Below are 14,660 nucleotides of genomic sequence, written 5' to 3' on the forward strand. Positions count from 1 at the left end.
GACGTGGCTCTACTTTATGATACAATTATGCACTTAATTGCATGCAAAACCCTATGCTAAACCCTAAATAATCTTATGTACAAATCATTTATTATTATCATTGTTCTCCTTTTGCTTTTGTCCGAATATCTGGCAACCCCATGACCATGAGCGTCTCTCCCCCAGCGTTGAAGCGGAGTGGCGGGGCGGGGGCCCAGTAACGACTGTGGCGCTGCCCTCACGGAGGCGCCGCGTCTCGGTGACCTGCGTGGCGCAGAAACGCTCCGTTCGCGGGGTTCCGAGGGGACGACAGCACGGCGATAACATGGCTCGGTTGTGGCGGCTGGCCGCGCTTCTCCTCACGCTGGCGTGCGACGGACGTTTCGCGCAGGAGGAAAGTGAGTTTTGTTCCGCTGCCGAAATCAGCCACCCCCTTCGCCACGTAAATCGAGGTTGTTGTTGCCGCGGTTGGTTTCCTTCGAGGAAGCGCGTTTAGTTGCTGGTGGGGTCGGTGAACTTGGCGACCCGCGTCGCCGTCGGGCGTCAGGTTCGACCGAAGCGCGGGAGAAATCGCCGGAGGTGAGATCAGGAAAAGCGGCCGAAGCCAGTCTAATATCGGCCGACCACGTTCTATATTTCTATTTTACATTCTATTAAAACTGCACAATGTTTCTTCTGTCCGTGATGCGCCAGGCCCGAATGGAGCCACCCTGGCCTTTCTACCTGGGAGGCAGGTGTAGGGGGGACAGCGTGTATATTCACCAACCTGGCTATGTAAATAACGTCTGTGAAGATTCTCAGTCATCAGGGTGAATTTGTCTGAAAGTTCTCAAAGTTATGTGGATGCAGAACGAAATGTCTCTACATTAAAGAAAGACTCAACTTTCAGACAGACTATGTAAAAAAAAATATATATATATATATATATATATATATATGTATATATATATATATAGAGAGAGAGAGAGAGAGAGAGCCTGTTGACCTGTTTTAAGGTGCAAGGATGTAAAACCGACTGTGTAAAATCTACTCCCAGGACCCAGGAGGTCACACTTGGCTGCACATTGCTGGTACGGCCCGGTACGGACGCTGCCTCGCATTAAAATCAGCGCTGCGCGATGACCCTGATGGTCCAGAGGGCGGATTAAAGCAAGGATAAAGTCCGGGCGCGCCTGATGTGGCGGTGCGGAATGTGGACGCGTGGTCCGGTCCCCCTGTCTGCCTGACATGATGTAATCTTGAGCACGGGGGGTCTGTCCAAACGTGACCTTTGAACTTGTTTCCCCTTCCAATTGAAGCACTGGGCAATGCTCAGGCCCCACTGCTGTGTGGTGTCGGGGACACTGGTCCCGTGTCGGGGACACTGGTCCCGTGTCAGGTTGCGCCTGTGAGGACATTTTGTCGCCCTAATCGCATTTCCTCGGCAGCGCGAAGCCGGCGGCGTTTTCTGTGAGGGTTGCAGATTCCTGATGCGGCATTGTCTCCTCTCCTCCTCGGATGACGGGAATCCCATGCGTGCCTTTCCTCATTCTTCGGTGTGTGTGTGTGTGTGTGTGTGTGTTGTGTTTTTCAGATCGTGTGGTATTTTCTTTGGGAACCTTCCAGAATGTGAGCGTCCCGGAGAACGGGACGGTGCAGGTGGTGGTGTCCAGAATACCCAGTGACGTCTCCTTCATCGTCCTGCAGTTCCACGCCCAGCAGCAGAACGCCACACTGTCTTACACAAGGGTAGGGATTAAACGTCCCCTGACACGAGATTTCCCAGGGACGTCTGTACCTTTAAATGCTAATGAGGAGGAGAGAGGCCTATGGAAGTTGAGGCGGAATCAACACCATTCACAAACCACAATGTTTGGCGCGGACGAAATTCCAAATCCGAGCGACTGAGCTGCCGAAGCAGAATGACCTAAGCGCTCTTCACACCGATCCCCATTCCTAGCCACTGCAGGACCACAGACAGGGGACCTTTAACACATGTGACCCACTGTCTTAAAGTGAAGGGATTAATGCATTAATTAAAAAAAAAAAAAAAAAAAAAACCTACACACAGAGTAAGAACACTGCTCTGTCTGACACAAGGGCAGGGATTAGCGAAGGTGGCCCGTATTCACACACACACACACACACAGCACTACAAGGTTGCATGAGTTCTGAGATTACCACACACACAGCCACTTTGAAGATATGCTTGTGAATTACCATCAAGCATAAGTAAGTTTCTTTGTCCCCAGACACTCGTGACTCTCCAGACAGACGTGATGTACCAGTTAATCCACCGAGCGAGGGGGAGGAGCCTCAAGACAAAACCAATAAAGAAAATATGAATTTTAGTTATTCTTGGTTCATAAAGCGCCTCCTTACAAACGCAGGCTTGTGTGCCGGGATCCTTATGCGTTCGGATATATAGCACATGTGAGTGTGTGCGCGCGTGTGATGATCGGTTGGCCTAGTTGTGGTGCATCTTCTGACCCAAGTTTCCTCAGAGGTGTGGTAATCGTACGAGAGGTCGTCATGTGAGCATAAAAGAAAAAAGCTCTTTGTGGGAACCAGCTGACAGAGTCGGGTTCCTTTTGAAGAGCACAGAACGTTGGAAAGTTCTGTGTGTCCACTGTATTATCAAGGGAGTGAGAACTTTGTCTGTTTTAATTTCATAGTGAACAACAATTCCAATTTTATTCACATTTCATTTTTACTTTTCAGAAAACGCTTCTGTGTGTTCAGTAGAAAGGGTATATATGCAATAGAAAGGGTTTATCAGGAGCGTTCATGTGATTTTTGCATATTAGTTTTGCCCAAACTGTCACTAAAACCTATATGGCTCTCAACCCTCTATGTAGTTTACACCAGAAAGCGATGCATTAATTTACTCCATGGTCATTTATGCTGTTATCTTAGTATGTAGACTTAGTGATGCGCTATTGAAGTTGATCAAGGAAATTTAAGAACCCTCATGTATGCAAAATTGATTATGGAATATTTGAATAAATGTTCATTGTGGTTCATGAAAATCAGAAATCCTGAATGTCAAACTGGCCTGTGACCAATAAATTTTGTGAAATGTGTCTTCATGTATTCAGTCTATACTTGGCTTTTCCCACCAAATTGCAGTATTTTTTCTTTAGATGAACTAGTATATCTAAAAACTGGAGTAATATTTACCGGTGCGATATTGCTGGGCTCTGTGTTAACAGGTTCCCCAGCTGGGATTCTCCCTGACGGCGGCGGACTCGGGACTGCTCTCCGCCCTGACGCCCGCCCAGTCCACCGTTTCCTGGTTCATTGAGTCGCCCGACGGGCAAACGGTGGCGGGAACAGGAGTCATCCTGCCGTACACCAGCACGGGTGAGGGTCGCGTGGACTACGTGCAAAGCCACGCGGGTCGTCCAGTCCGAACGCTGATCCCGCTGGTTACAGACTCTGATTCCCATGTCTTTACTCTACAGCTGTCTCTTATTTCTAGATGTATATACACACTACCAGTCGAAGGTTTGGACTGACCTACCCTGTGGCTGTTAGACTAAGATGGATCCATTTTGAAGAACCCAACGCAAGAAACATGTTTAGTATTTATTGTATCGGGAGAAAGTGAAGCACGTTTGACGAATCTGTTATTTATTTATTTATTTATTTTTACCTTCATGGCTGCTTTGTTCACTATTACACTCGTAAAAAGCAGCTTGATGAGACACTTGTTAATATGAGTGAATGATAAGAAAGATCAGAAAAAAAACCTTCAGGACTGTTGGAAATCAGCCCCATTGTCCAACTAAAGGTTGTGGAGAGAAGGCAAGAGTGATTTGGAGAGCCACAAACCTTCAACTTTTTACCTTTTTTTTTTGTTGCTATTTTTGTTGGGGTTTATTACATAACTTCACATGTTTGTATATGTACAGGAAAGGCCAAGAGTTTGGACACCTTCTAATTCAATGTGTTTCTAATTCAATGAGTTATGTACTTAACAAAAAAAGGTGAAATAACTGAAAACATGTTTTATATTCTAGTTTCTTCAAAATAGCCGCCCTTTGCTCTGATTACTGCTTTGAACACTCTTGGCACCTGAAATGCTTTTCCAACAGTCTTGAAGGAGTTCCCAGAGGTGTTTAGCACTTGTTGGCCTCTTTGCCTTCACTCTGCAGTCCAGCTCACCCCAAACCATCTGGATTGGGTTCAGGTCCGGTGACTGTGGAGGCCACGTCTCCACTTTTTGTTAAGTACATAACTCCACATGCGTTCATTCATAGTTTTGATGCCTTCAGTGAGAATCTACCAACATAAATGGTCATGAAAATAAAGAAAATGCATTGAATGAGAAGGTGTCCAAACTTTTGGCCTGTACTGTATATCAAATGAAATTTAAAGACACCAAACATAAAGAACATAACATAAAGAAAAGGGTTTGTCTTAAAAAACTATATTAAATGTTGTCTTCTCTTCTCTCCTCAGATCCAGTCCCCGGAGCGTGTAACATTGAGTTTGACCTAGATATTGACCCAAACATCCACCTGCGATACAACCTGTTTGAGACCACCATCACCTTTGCGCCAGCCAATGTAGGATTTGCCCGGTAGGGACTCCGCAAAAGGATGTCTTGTAGTAAAACTTGAGTCAGTGCGCGGGTTTGTAAAACGTGACCTTTGACCATTCACCTCCATCCATTATTTCCAGAGGGGTGGCTCCCCCAGTCTGTGATGAAGATACGGGGCCGGTGGCACACTGGCGTCTGGAGTATGACATCTATCAGCACTTCCTGCCTGAGAACGACCTCTCAGAGCAGAGCCTCATGATCGGGGTGGAGCGGGTGGCCAGCACCGCTGGCCTGGAGGAGCATGGGAAGAAGGTGCAGCTCCTGAATTAGACCTGACTGTAGTTGTTTATGACGGCCTGTCTTAATTTTAGTTTTAGTCGTCATTTGACTTTTTATTCGTTTTAGTCACATCCAGACTCATTTCATGCTAGTCAAGTTTCTAGTCGACTTTCAGTGTGAGCATTTTAGTCAGAATTATCCATGACTATTTTAATCTCTTTTGTAGTCTAATTTTTTAGTAATGCAATTCCAGTAGAACAGACGAAAACATTTTCTTTTGGTCAGCCTTGTTTAAGTTTTGAAATGGGTTTTTTGTATTGTTACTTTACAGTCTCAAGAATGCTCTACATCCTTTCCAGTGGCTGCATTTCTCCCCGTGTTATTCGTCACACGTCCTGTGTGACGAATAACAAGGACAAAGATCGCTTTGTCTTTTTCTCCCAGCCATCTGCTGACCCTCCTCAAGTATTCCGAAATCTAAATAATGCAGCGAATGGCGATCGAAGACGTGACGTCATCTGTGCGACCAGACCTAGGAAACAGAAATGCTGCATAAAAATAATAACGCGATTAAACGATAGGAAATAACGTAACGTTTCATCGTTTTTTTTAAAACCACATTTAGTGTTTTGTTTTTTTCAACAATATGACATGATGTATTTCGTTACAGTTATTGTCACATGACCAGTATTTACATTGAGTCTCGTCATAAAGGTTCGTCGATGAAGACATTTTGTCAAATAGTCCTGACCAGTTACTGATTTTTTATTTTTTTTTTCAAACTTTTTCATGTGTTCTGTTTTGTTTTCCAGCTCCTCACGTTGTCTTCTGGTGAGAAAACCAGCGTGTCGTTCACCTCCATCCCAGGCCAAGGTGTGATCTACTCAGTGGTGGTGCGAGACCCGGCACTCAACACCTCAGCGTCATACGTCCCTGTCCACACGTACGCCTGCAGCTTTGCTTCCAAACTAGACGGATGTGCCAGTCTAGGTGAGCAGGCTCATGAAAATGAGGCTTGAGAAGCTTTTGTTCAGAAAATCTGTCATGAAAGTGTTCTAATTCTGCCTCTAAATAATTAATGTTTCTTATTTCTATTGCAGGGAGAATATCGACCAAAGTTTTCTTCACGATCGCCGGCATGGCTGGGCTGTTTGTCTGCTTTTTTGGACACCGATTCTTCAAAAGTGGTTGGTGGACGTTCTGAACATGTTTGAAATTTTCAAGTAACAGGGCAAGGTTGTGAACTCTGCTTCTCCCACTTCCAGAGCTCTTCATCATGGGCTTCGGATTCACAGCTTTCTTCTGCTTTGTCCTGGTCACAAAGTTCACCACACTGGACTATGATCGTAAGTGTCATGTCATGTTATGTAAAAACCTAGATAGTTATCAGCATTGGCCAGGTCATTTCTGTGTGGTAGGTGAGGTCACTTTTAATAATATCCTCCATGATTTAAGTATCCATGTTGCAGAACCATGTCATTCTATTAATGATAAATATAATTTGAACATGTTAATTGCTGTGATTTAATATATGACTGTCTGGAGACTGTTCCAGAGCTTTTTTATTTATTTATTTTTGCTCTAAACCAATGTGTTTGGGAGGAGTGGAATGCGGTTTCATTTTCATGCTCTCTGGCGAATATTTGCGTGGGACTTTGGCTTTTATGCCGCCTTCATGTAACCAGCATGATGAGGAGAAGGAGGACTGCAATAATGAAAAGCCTTTGTGACAGAGATGTTTATAGAAGCCTCACCACTTGAACATTGATGGTTTTTCACAGCCGATTTATTAAAAACGTAACCAAAACAAGCCTGGGGTAATATTAATAATAATACTCTTTTACTACAGCAGGTGTGTGTGTGTGTGTGTGTGTGTGTGTGTGTGTGTGTGTGTGTGTGTGTGTGTGTGTGTGAATAATCAGTAATCAGCCTTTAGAACTGGACCCAACAACTGTTCTGTTTAATTATATCTGGATTCATTTTGCTAGAAAATGGTGAACTATAAAGCTAGAAGTTGTTGTTATGGTTAATTTTTAATATCCACGCATTTTTTTATCCACACGTTGGACACCCAGCTTTTTATTCGCTTTTGTGCTCTTCTCCCGTAGTCCGGCTGACGCTGACCACCCTGATCGGCGTGGTCGGGGGAGCGTTCCTGGTGCTGAGCTGGTGGCGCTTCGGCTCGGTGATGGCCTGCGTCATCGTGGTCGGCCTCATGCTGGGATTCATGCTGGCCTCCGTCTTCTTCTTCACTCCCCTCGGTAAGACGGACTCTCCGCAGCTTCCCAGTGAGGATAAATGAAACTCGTCATGAGGTGCTGTGTGACTGTCATGTGCGTCATGTCAGCTGAAGCATCTTGCCCCTCCCCTCTCGCCCATCTCTCACCATAGTAATCACATTACATGCATCCATCGAAATTCATGAAATTGAATTTGTACACATTTCAAGTCACATTTTTGTTTTATGTTGATTTTGGCCCGATGAACTCGGGGAGTTCCTGTATAAATCATAATTTGGAGCAATGACTTTTGCTATGTCCTCTAAAGCTCTCTTGTATCGCAGGTGACCTTGCTGTGTTCCGTACGGACGCTGTGTTCTGGGTCACATTTGTCTGCATCGTGGTGGTCGTGCCGCCATTTTTCATCCGCTGGCCGAGACAGGTGAACCCCCGACCCAGCTCTCATGTGCCTCTTCTTAAACGCTCCGTTTGGGGCATAATTTGTCCTGTTGAATATATCAAATATGTGTGGTCTGACTTTTAAACTGATTGTGTGGTTGTCAGACAGGAAAAAAATTCAACCAATATCACAGTAATGTGCTGCAGGTATAGACCGATGTGGTACATGCACAACAAATTATGTTAATATAATTATTTGCATTTTTTTTAGCCTCAAAATTGTATGTAATGTCATAATAAAGTTGCAGGCGCTCAATAATTATGTGTGCGTTTTTATTCCCAGGGCAACATAACAACGTGCGGCGTGGTGGGAGCGTACATGGTGGTGTTAGCAGTGAACGCCTACGTCTACACCAGCCTGTCCTACGTCACCCTGGACGTCCTCAAGCGGTTCATCAACGAGAGCTTCAGCAGAGCGTTCACCAGCGTGCCCTTCCAGGCCATCGGTGAGTAGGAAGGACCGAAGTGCGGGTTACAAAACCCGCTGTCTACGGGCCAAATCTGGATTATTTCGGTTTTGAACGTCCTGACCCAGAACAGTTCCTTTTTCTGGCAGGTCAGACCCTTATTCCAAATATATGGTTCTTGGTTTTACAGTGCAGAGATGAATGCACCGCGAGTCGGCTAAACCCTATATAAATGTGTGAGAGTTAAACCGGTCGAGATGAAATGGAAAAAGCCACGATGCACTAGGACTAGGCGTGCTGGGACACGGAATGGGAAATGGCAGATCTCTCTCTCGCTCAGAGTGGTGCCGTAATGCAGAATGTGGGGAGACGTTGAGGGAAGCCAGGCGGCCACCATATCGACTCCCAAATGACTCGCGAGTTCCACGCCGCACGTGTCTTCTTTCACCGAAGCCCCACGTCCTCCCAGCAACACCTACAAGACTTAGTGGATTTACTGATTTTCAAATATAATATTCTATAATGATATTTTGCACAGTTCATATAAAAAAATGAACGAGGAAACCACACCATGAATTTAAACCTGTATCCCTGCAGATGCCCGGTGTAGCACCGAGACTAATTACTGGCCGTTCTGCTTCTCCAGACTTTGCCATGATCACCGCGTGGGTGGTGCTGGCCGTGACGGGCATCGTGGCGCAGCTGTACCGGGAGCGGAGTCGGCCCTTCTTCCCGCCCAGCCCCTACGTCATGTGGCAGCAGGAGCGGGAGCGGCGCAAGACCAACGTCCTCGACCCGAGCCACCACACGCCGGCTCTCCCCGCGCGGCTCCTCGCCCGCATCCGGCAGCTCACCCGCCGGTCGGAACCCGCTGGGGAGCGGACGCCCCTCCTCCTTTGACAGTAGCTGCGTGGAATTTGGGGGTCCAGCGCTGTCTCACTCAGAGTGAGGGAATGGAAATCCACAGAAAACAGACCCAGTGTTACTTTGGATGGGCGTGGCTTATCGGTCGATGACCAAATGTCCCTTTCCTGGCCCCTTTGACCTGCGTCTGCTGTTATTTTGACTTTTGGACATGAAAGACACGAGAGCAGTCGTGTATTTGACCACTGGAGTGCATTCGGGGTCATAGTTCAGTGGATTCTCTCTAAAACCCGCACTTACGGGACTCACGCAGGTCATTTTTTATTTTAAGGTGCCTCTGCAGAACCAGAATTTTTAAATTCAACCCGAAAATTCAAGCATGCCGTGCTCTTGTGATGCCTGTCTCCGTCCATCGGGGGGCAGCGGTGTTTCGTCCCCGATCCCCTCCGACGCACCTGGATTCCTGCTGCCAGTCGTTCCTCATAGCGGCTATGTTGTAATGGTGCTCCGGATTTTCAGTCCAGGTCTATTCCAGTAGGGTCATTTATTATTATTATTATTGTGTTGAATCCTGAACCGACCCAACCTGCCTGCTTAGAGCCAAAAATGGGTCGGTTCAAAACCATTCCCTCCGCTATAGTAAGCAGAGCCTGTTGAAAGCTGTAGAACATATTGCACTTAGTAGCACGCTAGTGGGAGACTGTGGAGCAGATCCCAACTTTGCACTTCGGAAAAGACTTTCACTCTCGTCAGCTTGGCCGTGTAAGAAACACTGGAGCTTTTTATGTTGTGTGTGTGTGTGTGTGTTTAAGTTTAAACAGGCCTTCCTCTGGTCATACGGACACGTGACCTTTCCCAAGTACAAGTACAGAAGTGGCCTGCGCCTGGGGGTGGAACCCGCACAACGTCACGGTTCCTTTTTTTTTTTTTTTTTTTTTACACGTTCAGTAAAGCCGAGTACGCTGCTTCACTTAACAAACGGCGGCGTACAGACAGCGCGTGGTCGGACAGGATAAATGTTTGTATTTTTTTAAAAGATGTGTAGTTCAAGAAAACCACTAAAATACCGTGCCTGGATGTTTTTATTACTTTCTTGTAGTCTTTCTGTTGGTAGTCTGTCCGTTTCACCCTTATCCTCCTGTGAGGATGTGAACTGTTCTGGGAGAATTTTATCCTTATGGAAATGTACTGAAATCAGCACTAGGTTTTTTTTCCTGGTTAATATTCATGGCCAGAACTGTGTTTATTGCATCGGTAGACTGTGTGTGTGTGTGTGTGTGTGTGTGAGAACCAGAATCGGAAGTGCCTTTTCACCTCTTCTTAGGGTTTGTCAGGTGATCCTGTTCAATTCCCCAGTGAAGTCTGTAAGCTTTGCATGGATAAGGGTTTTAAAGTGTTACATTTGTGTAATTACATTTTACATGTCTGTGTGAGAGAAATGTGTTTATTGGTAATGAATAAAGTTTTTTTCGGTTGCATTTGACTTACTTGAACATCTTTGTTGTATAGCAGTTTTTCTTAATTTTTTTGCAATGCAATGATTTTCTTTTTTTTTTTTCCCCCATAAACATTTATTGGCAAACCAACATTTACATTCACAACCTACCACAGATACACCAGGCGTCTTCTGAAAAGACAACAAGACTTCATCACGAATGTAACCCTCACAAACAGCTGATTTCTGGCAACCTCTCTGTTTATATGACAAAGATGCAAAAAAAAAAAAAAAATAAATGTACTTTGCTCATCCACATCCCACAATTTTTACATTACAGTGTGGCTACTCTAGGCATACTGTAAACACACAAACACAGGATTCCAAAATAATTTAACGTTCTCGTTATGACCGGCAGCAGGAAGGGAATGGGGAATGTCCTCGGGCGTGTCCAGCAGCCCTCAGTCCCGGTGTCACAGGCGTGGGCCGTGCGGCATCTTCAGAGGAGGTCGGCTTGTGTGGCGGAGAACCCCCCGCGGGTTCGGTGGGGCTTCTAGCTCTTCCGCAGGCTGAGGTCAGCGCTGGTCACCAGGCTGGAGTGGGCGGAGCTGTCGGACGACTCCTCCCTCTTCAGAACCAGGAAGGCCTCGCGGTTGATGCCCAGCTGCTCCCGCAGGCCGCTGTTCTCTAGCTGCTCGACAAAAAAAAAAAACCACAGGACTACATTCCTGTCCTCCGTTTTAAAAGGTGGACGTCGACGGGCGCCAGCTCACCTCCAGCAGTTTGATTTTTTCCTCGTCTTCACAAAGCCTGCCTTCGTCAACCTCAATGGCCTTCCTCATCACCGTGGCCATTTCGTTTATTTTGTCCATGTGGGCCTGCATTTCCTGCATTTAAATGTCATTTCCCACTTCAGAACAAACAATAAAATCCGACAGGATGCAACGTGTAGAAGGAACTCACGTTGGTGTGCTGCTCCCGGAGCTGTGTGACGATGGCAGGGTTGTCCCGCTTACTCGCCATCAGCATCCTGAACACCTGCTCTCTGTACTTGCACATGATCAGCTCCAAGGCCGACTGGTGCTCCTCCAGGGACGTCCTGAGCTCTGCAGTAGAACCGGGGAACGTCACAAAGCACGGAGTGACCTCGCTTTTCTACATTATACAACTGGCAGAAACACAAATCCCAATGTGGGCCAACACCGAACTGCTGAAAAATGCCCGCAGCTACCTGACCTCTGGAGTACCAGCACCCGGATTCATGTGATTCTAGTTAAAAGTCTGAGAGTTGTCGCTGTGGCACAATCTAAAAAAAAAAAAAAAAAAAAAACCTGCATTGTCTGCTGAGGATTAATCCATCTTTTGTGCTGAAACGTAACAGGCTCACTGGGAAAAGTCCTTCCTGTCCCACTTTACTAAAAGAAAAGAGGTTGCAAACCTTATAAAATACACTCAAAATACATTTGAGTCATTGGTCTGGTTTAAAAAGAACCGTTAGTATTACCCAGAAAAGTTCCAGAAACAATATTGTCATCTTGTTCTTTTTAATTAATCAATCTGGCATTTTTTATTATGTGGAAACGTTGTTGGGTTTAGCGTTGCAGTATTCTTCAAATATGACTGAATTGCCATTTTTCCTTTAATACTCTACTGCAATGTTACCCGATCTTTGTATGTAACTCATACAGAATTGATTTACCTAGTGAGATCTTTTTTATATTGTGTGCATTGTATTATTTTTTTTTTTGGGGTTTGTGTCTTTCTCGTGCTTAAAGTCAATAAAAAATGTAATATTGGAAGCAATTAAGGGCAGTTTAGGGAGGCAGGCACACATGTAAAATACCTTTGTTTTCCTGCTGAAGCCTGCGTATCTGCCTGTTCTCCTGCTGGATGCCCATGACCAGGGTGGAACGAGGCCGATGACGAGCCACCAAGTTTAAAGATTCAATCTCATCCTGGTACTACAAAAAGTTAATATTATTATTATTATTTCTTAAAGTTAAGTGAAATGTGTCTGGTAGTGAAAGTGAAAAAAGTGAAGTGAAAGTGAAGTGATTGTCACAGGTGAGACACAGCAGCACAGCACACAGTGCACACAGTGAAATTTGTCCTCTGCATTTAACCCACGACCCTGAGTGAGCAGTGGGCAGCCATGACAGGCGCCCGGGGAGCAGTGTGTGGGGACGGTGCTTTGCTCAGTGGCACCTCAGTGGTACCTTGGCATATCGGGATTCGAACCAGCAACCTTCTGATTACGGGGCCACTTCTTTAAACACTAGGCCACCAGGGTAGTAGGGTAGTAGTAGCCTAGTGGGTAATACTGAGTGTCTCCAGGGGGGGACTGTCCCTGTAACTACTGATTGTAAGTCGCTCTGATAAACGCTGTAAATATTTTTTTTAAATGTCTGCTTTTAACCATCACCCTCAGTGAGCAGCGTGTGGGGACGGTACCTTGCTCAGGCGGCACAGGATTTTAACCAGCAGTGGTGGCTTAGTGGTTAACGAAGTGGCCCCGTAATCAGAAGGTTGCCGGTTCAATCCTGATCTGCCATGGTGCCACTTAGCAAAGCACCACACACTGCTCCCCGGGGGCCTGTCACGGCTGCCCACTGCTCACCCAGGGTGATGGGTTAAATGCAGAGGACAACTTTCACTGTGTGCACCGTGTGCTGTGGTGCAGTGTATCACATGTGACAATCACTTCACTTTGAAGAAACCTTCTGATTACAGGGTCCGTTTCCTTACCCACTAACTGCCCCAGTGTGTGATGCTGCTTGAATTACGATTCCACTCACTTGTTTCATAGCTTCCATTCTTTTATTGAGAGAAGCCGTCTGTTCAATCAGCACCTCGGCGGCATTGTCATGGTCCCTCAGGCGCTCCACCAGAGATCTGGCGTCTGCCAACACCTTCTCCAGGGTAAATGCCATTCTGGAACAAAAAAATATATAAATAACATCATAACATATCTGTTCAAGGTCAACGTGCCATCAGATGTGAGATATACCGACCCGAACACTACTACACAAGCACCCAGAAATGCGTGCACTACAGCGCACTACATCGTGGAAATTATAGACGCAAATGAGGTCTGAACTGACAGTAAACGGAGAAATTCCAGATTAAAGGCCACCCGAACAGGCCTTTCCATGCCGTGGAAATTGTGCTTTAAAAGATCCCTAAACCAGATGCAGTTGCCAGTAAAGACACACGCCTAACTCGCTCTTTTTGGTTAAGCACAAGGCGTGGTGACCAACGGAAAATCGGAGAAAGGTTTATTTTTTAGCGCGCCTGCTATGTTGCTAAGTCAGGTCGATTTAGCTAGCAAATAATAATGCAGCTAATCGTGCTAAAAGCGTCGAACTGAAGTCTATATTGCGTCTTATTTCAACATGGCAAGCAAAAGGTTAACTAATCCATGTATGTAGAATAGCGAAAGATCCTACCTTCAACATACAAAAGACAGAAACTTGTACAGCAGTAATGTTTAGCGCAACACTTCCGGTTTTGACTGGCGAGGCGCACGGCATTGTGGGGAATGTAGTTAAAAACGTGTTTATGCCGATGAATGAAAGAATGAATGAATGAATGAACGAACGAACGAACGGTCCCTTTTGATTAATTATATATCGTTTCTAAAGGCGGGCCTCATGGGACCGCACCATGAAAAGGATTGGACAGAGTGAATTATTTACGGTCCATACTTTACAGATAATCGATAGTGTGCACCATACTTCATGAATTCATTAAGTGTAGGTTTTTAACATTCGTTTAATATCACATCTACACGACGCAGTGTTACGGTGGACAAAATAATACAGCCCCTAGAAATTGCACTTTACGTCACACGGGGGAGCAGTTGTGCTTTTATTTTTGTGTGAAGTGAACGGACCAGGTGAACACTTGGCTCACCTTCCAGTAAACGTAATCTTAGGACATGACCCTGACGGAAACTAATCAGATTGTTTTAATCATCATCTCTCCAAAGCCTTGCGCGGGGCTTTATTTGAGAACGATGTCTGCTCAAGAACATTTCTTCTTATTATCGAAATAATAATCATTCTTACAAACTTTGTGCCTAGCCTCGTTCCCTCCTCCTGAGAATTAAACAGAAGGCTGGTTTAATGAGATGTTGGTTATCTAGACTGCACATACGTCTTATCTATAGATTGATGTGGAAACCTAATTAAAGCAACACCAGACCACCACGACTGAATTAAACATGACCGATGGTATCTCGTAATAAGGGAAGTGCCAACGTCCCGTGGATCTTTTGCAATTAGCTAATGATCCTATGAAAATGGAAAATAATATTGGAAGAAGCGCATACTCGTCTTAAAAGCTGCAAAGGTTGCCAGATGTTGCAAGGCAAACAATCTACCATGTGAAAATTAGAATAGAATCCCTTTTATGGTCACTATTCGAAGGTACAATGAGATTAAAAGCAATTCATTCAGTGCAGACATGTATACATAATCTACAAAATACAATAA

General features: G+C 45.3%; 2 protein-coding genes across 2 annotated transcripts; one reads left to right on the plus strand and one right to left on the minus strand.

The window, feature by feature from the left end:
* Positions 1–176: 176 nt before the first annotated feature.
* Positions 177–10,210, plus strand: tm7sf3 (transmembrane 7 superfamily member 3). The gene is made up of 12 exons (XM_028954623.1): positions 177–377; positions 1,553–1,707; positions 3,171–3,321; positions 4,423–4,543; positions 4,645–4,816; positions 5,596–5,773; positions 5,884–5,970; positions 6,049–6,129; positions 6,892–7,044; positions 7,347–7,444; positions 7,745–7,907; positions 8,515–10,210. Exons 1-12 carry the CDS (start codon positions 305–307, stop codon positions 8,766–8,768), a joined length of 1,686 nt encoding a protein of 561 aa, XP_028810456.1. The 5' UTR covers positions 177–304; the 3' UTR covers positions 8,769–10,210.
* Positions 10,211–10,720: 510 nt separating this feature from the next.
* On the minus strand, positions 10,721–13,717 carry fgfr1op2 (FGFR1 oncogene partner 2). Its single transcript, XM_028955090.1, has 6 exons — positions 13,614–13,717; positions 12,963–13,098; positions 12,011–12,128; positions 11,131–11,273; positions 10,941–11,054; positions 10,721–10,858 (listed from the first exon to the last, which is right to left on the minus strand). Exons 2-6 carry the CDS (start codon positions 13,095–13,097, stop codon positions 10,721–10,723), a joined length of 648 nt encoding a protein of 215 aa, XP_028810923.1. The 5' UTR covers position 13,098; positions 13,614–13,717.
* Positions 13,718–14,660: the final 943 nt, after the last annotated feature.

This window comes from Denticeps clupeoides, chromosome 15, assembly GCF_900700375.1.
Source record: "Denticeps clupeoides chromosome 15, fDenClu1.1, whole genome shotgun sequence".
Classification (NCBI taxonomy): domain Eukaryota; kingdom Metazoa; phylum Chordata; class Actinopteri; order Clupeiformes; family Denticipitidae; genus Denticeps; species Denticeps clupeoides.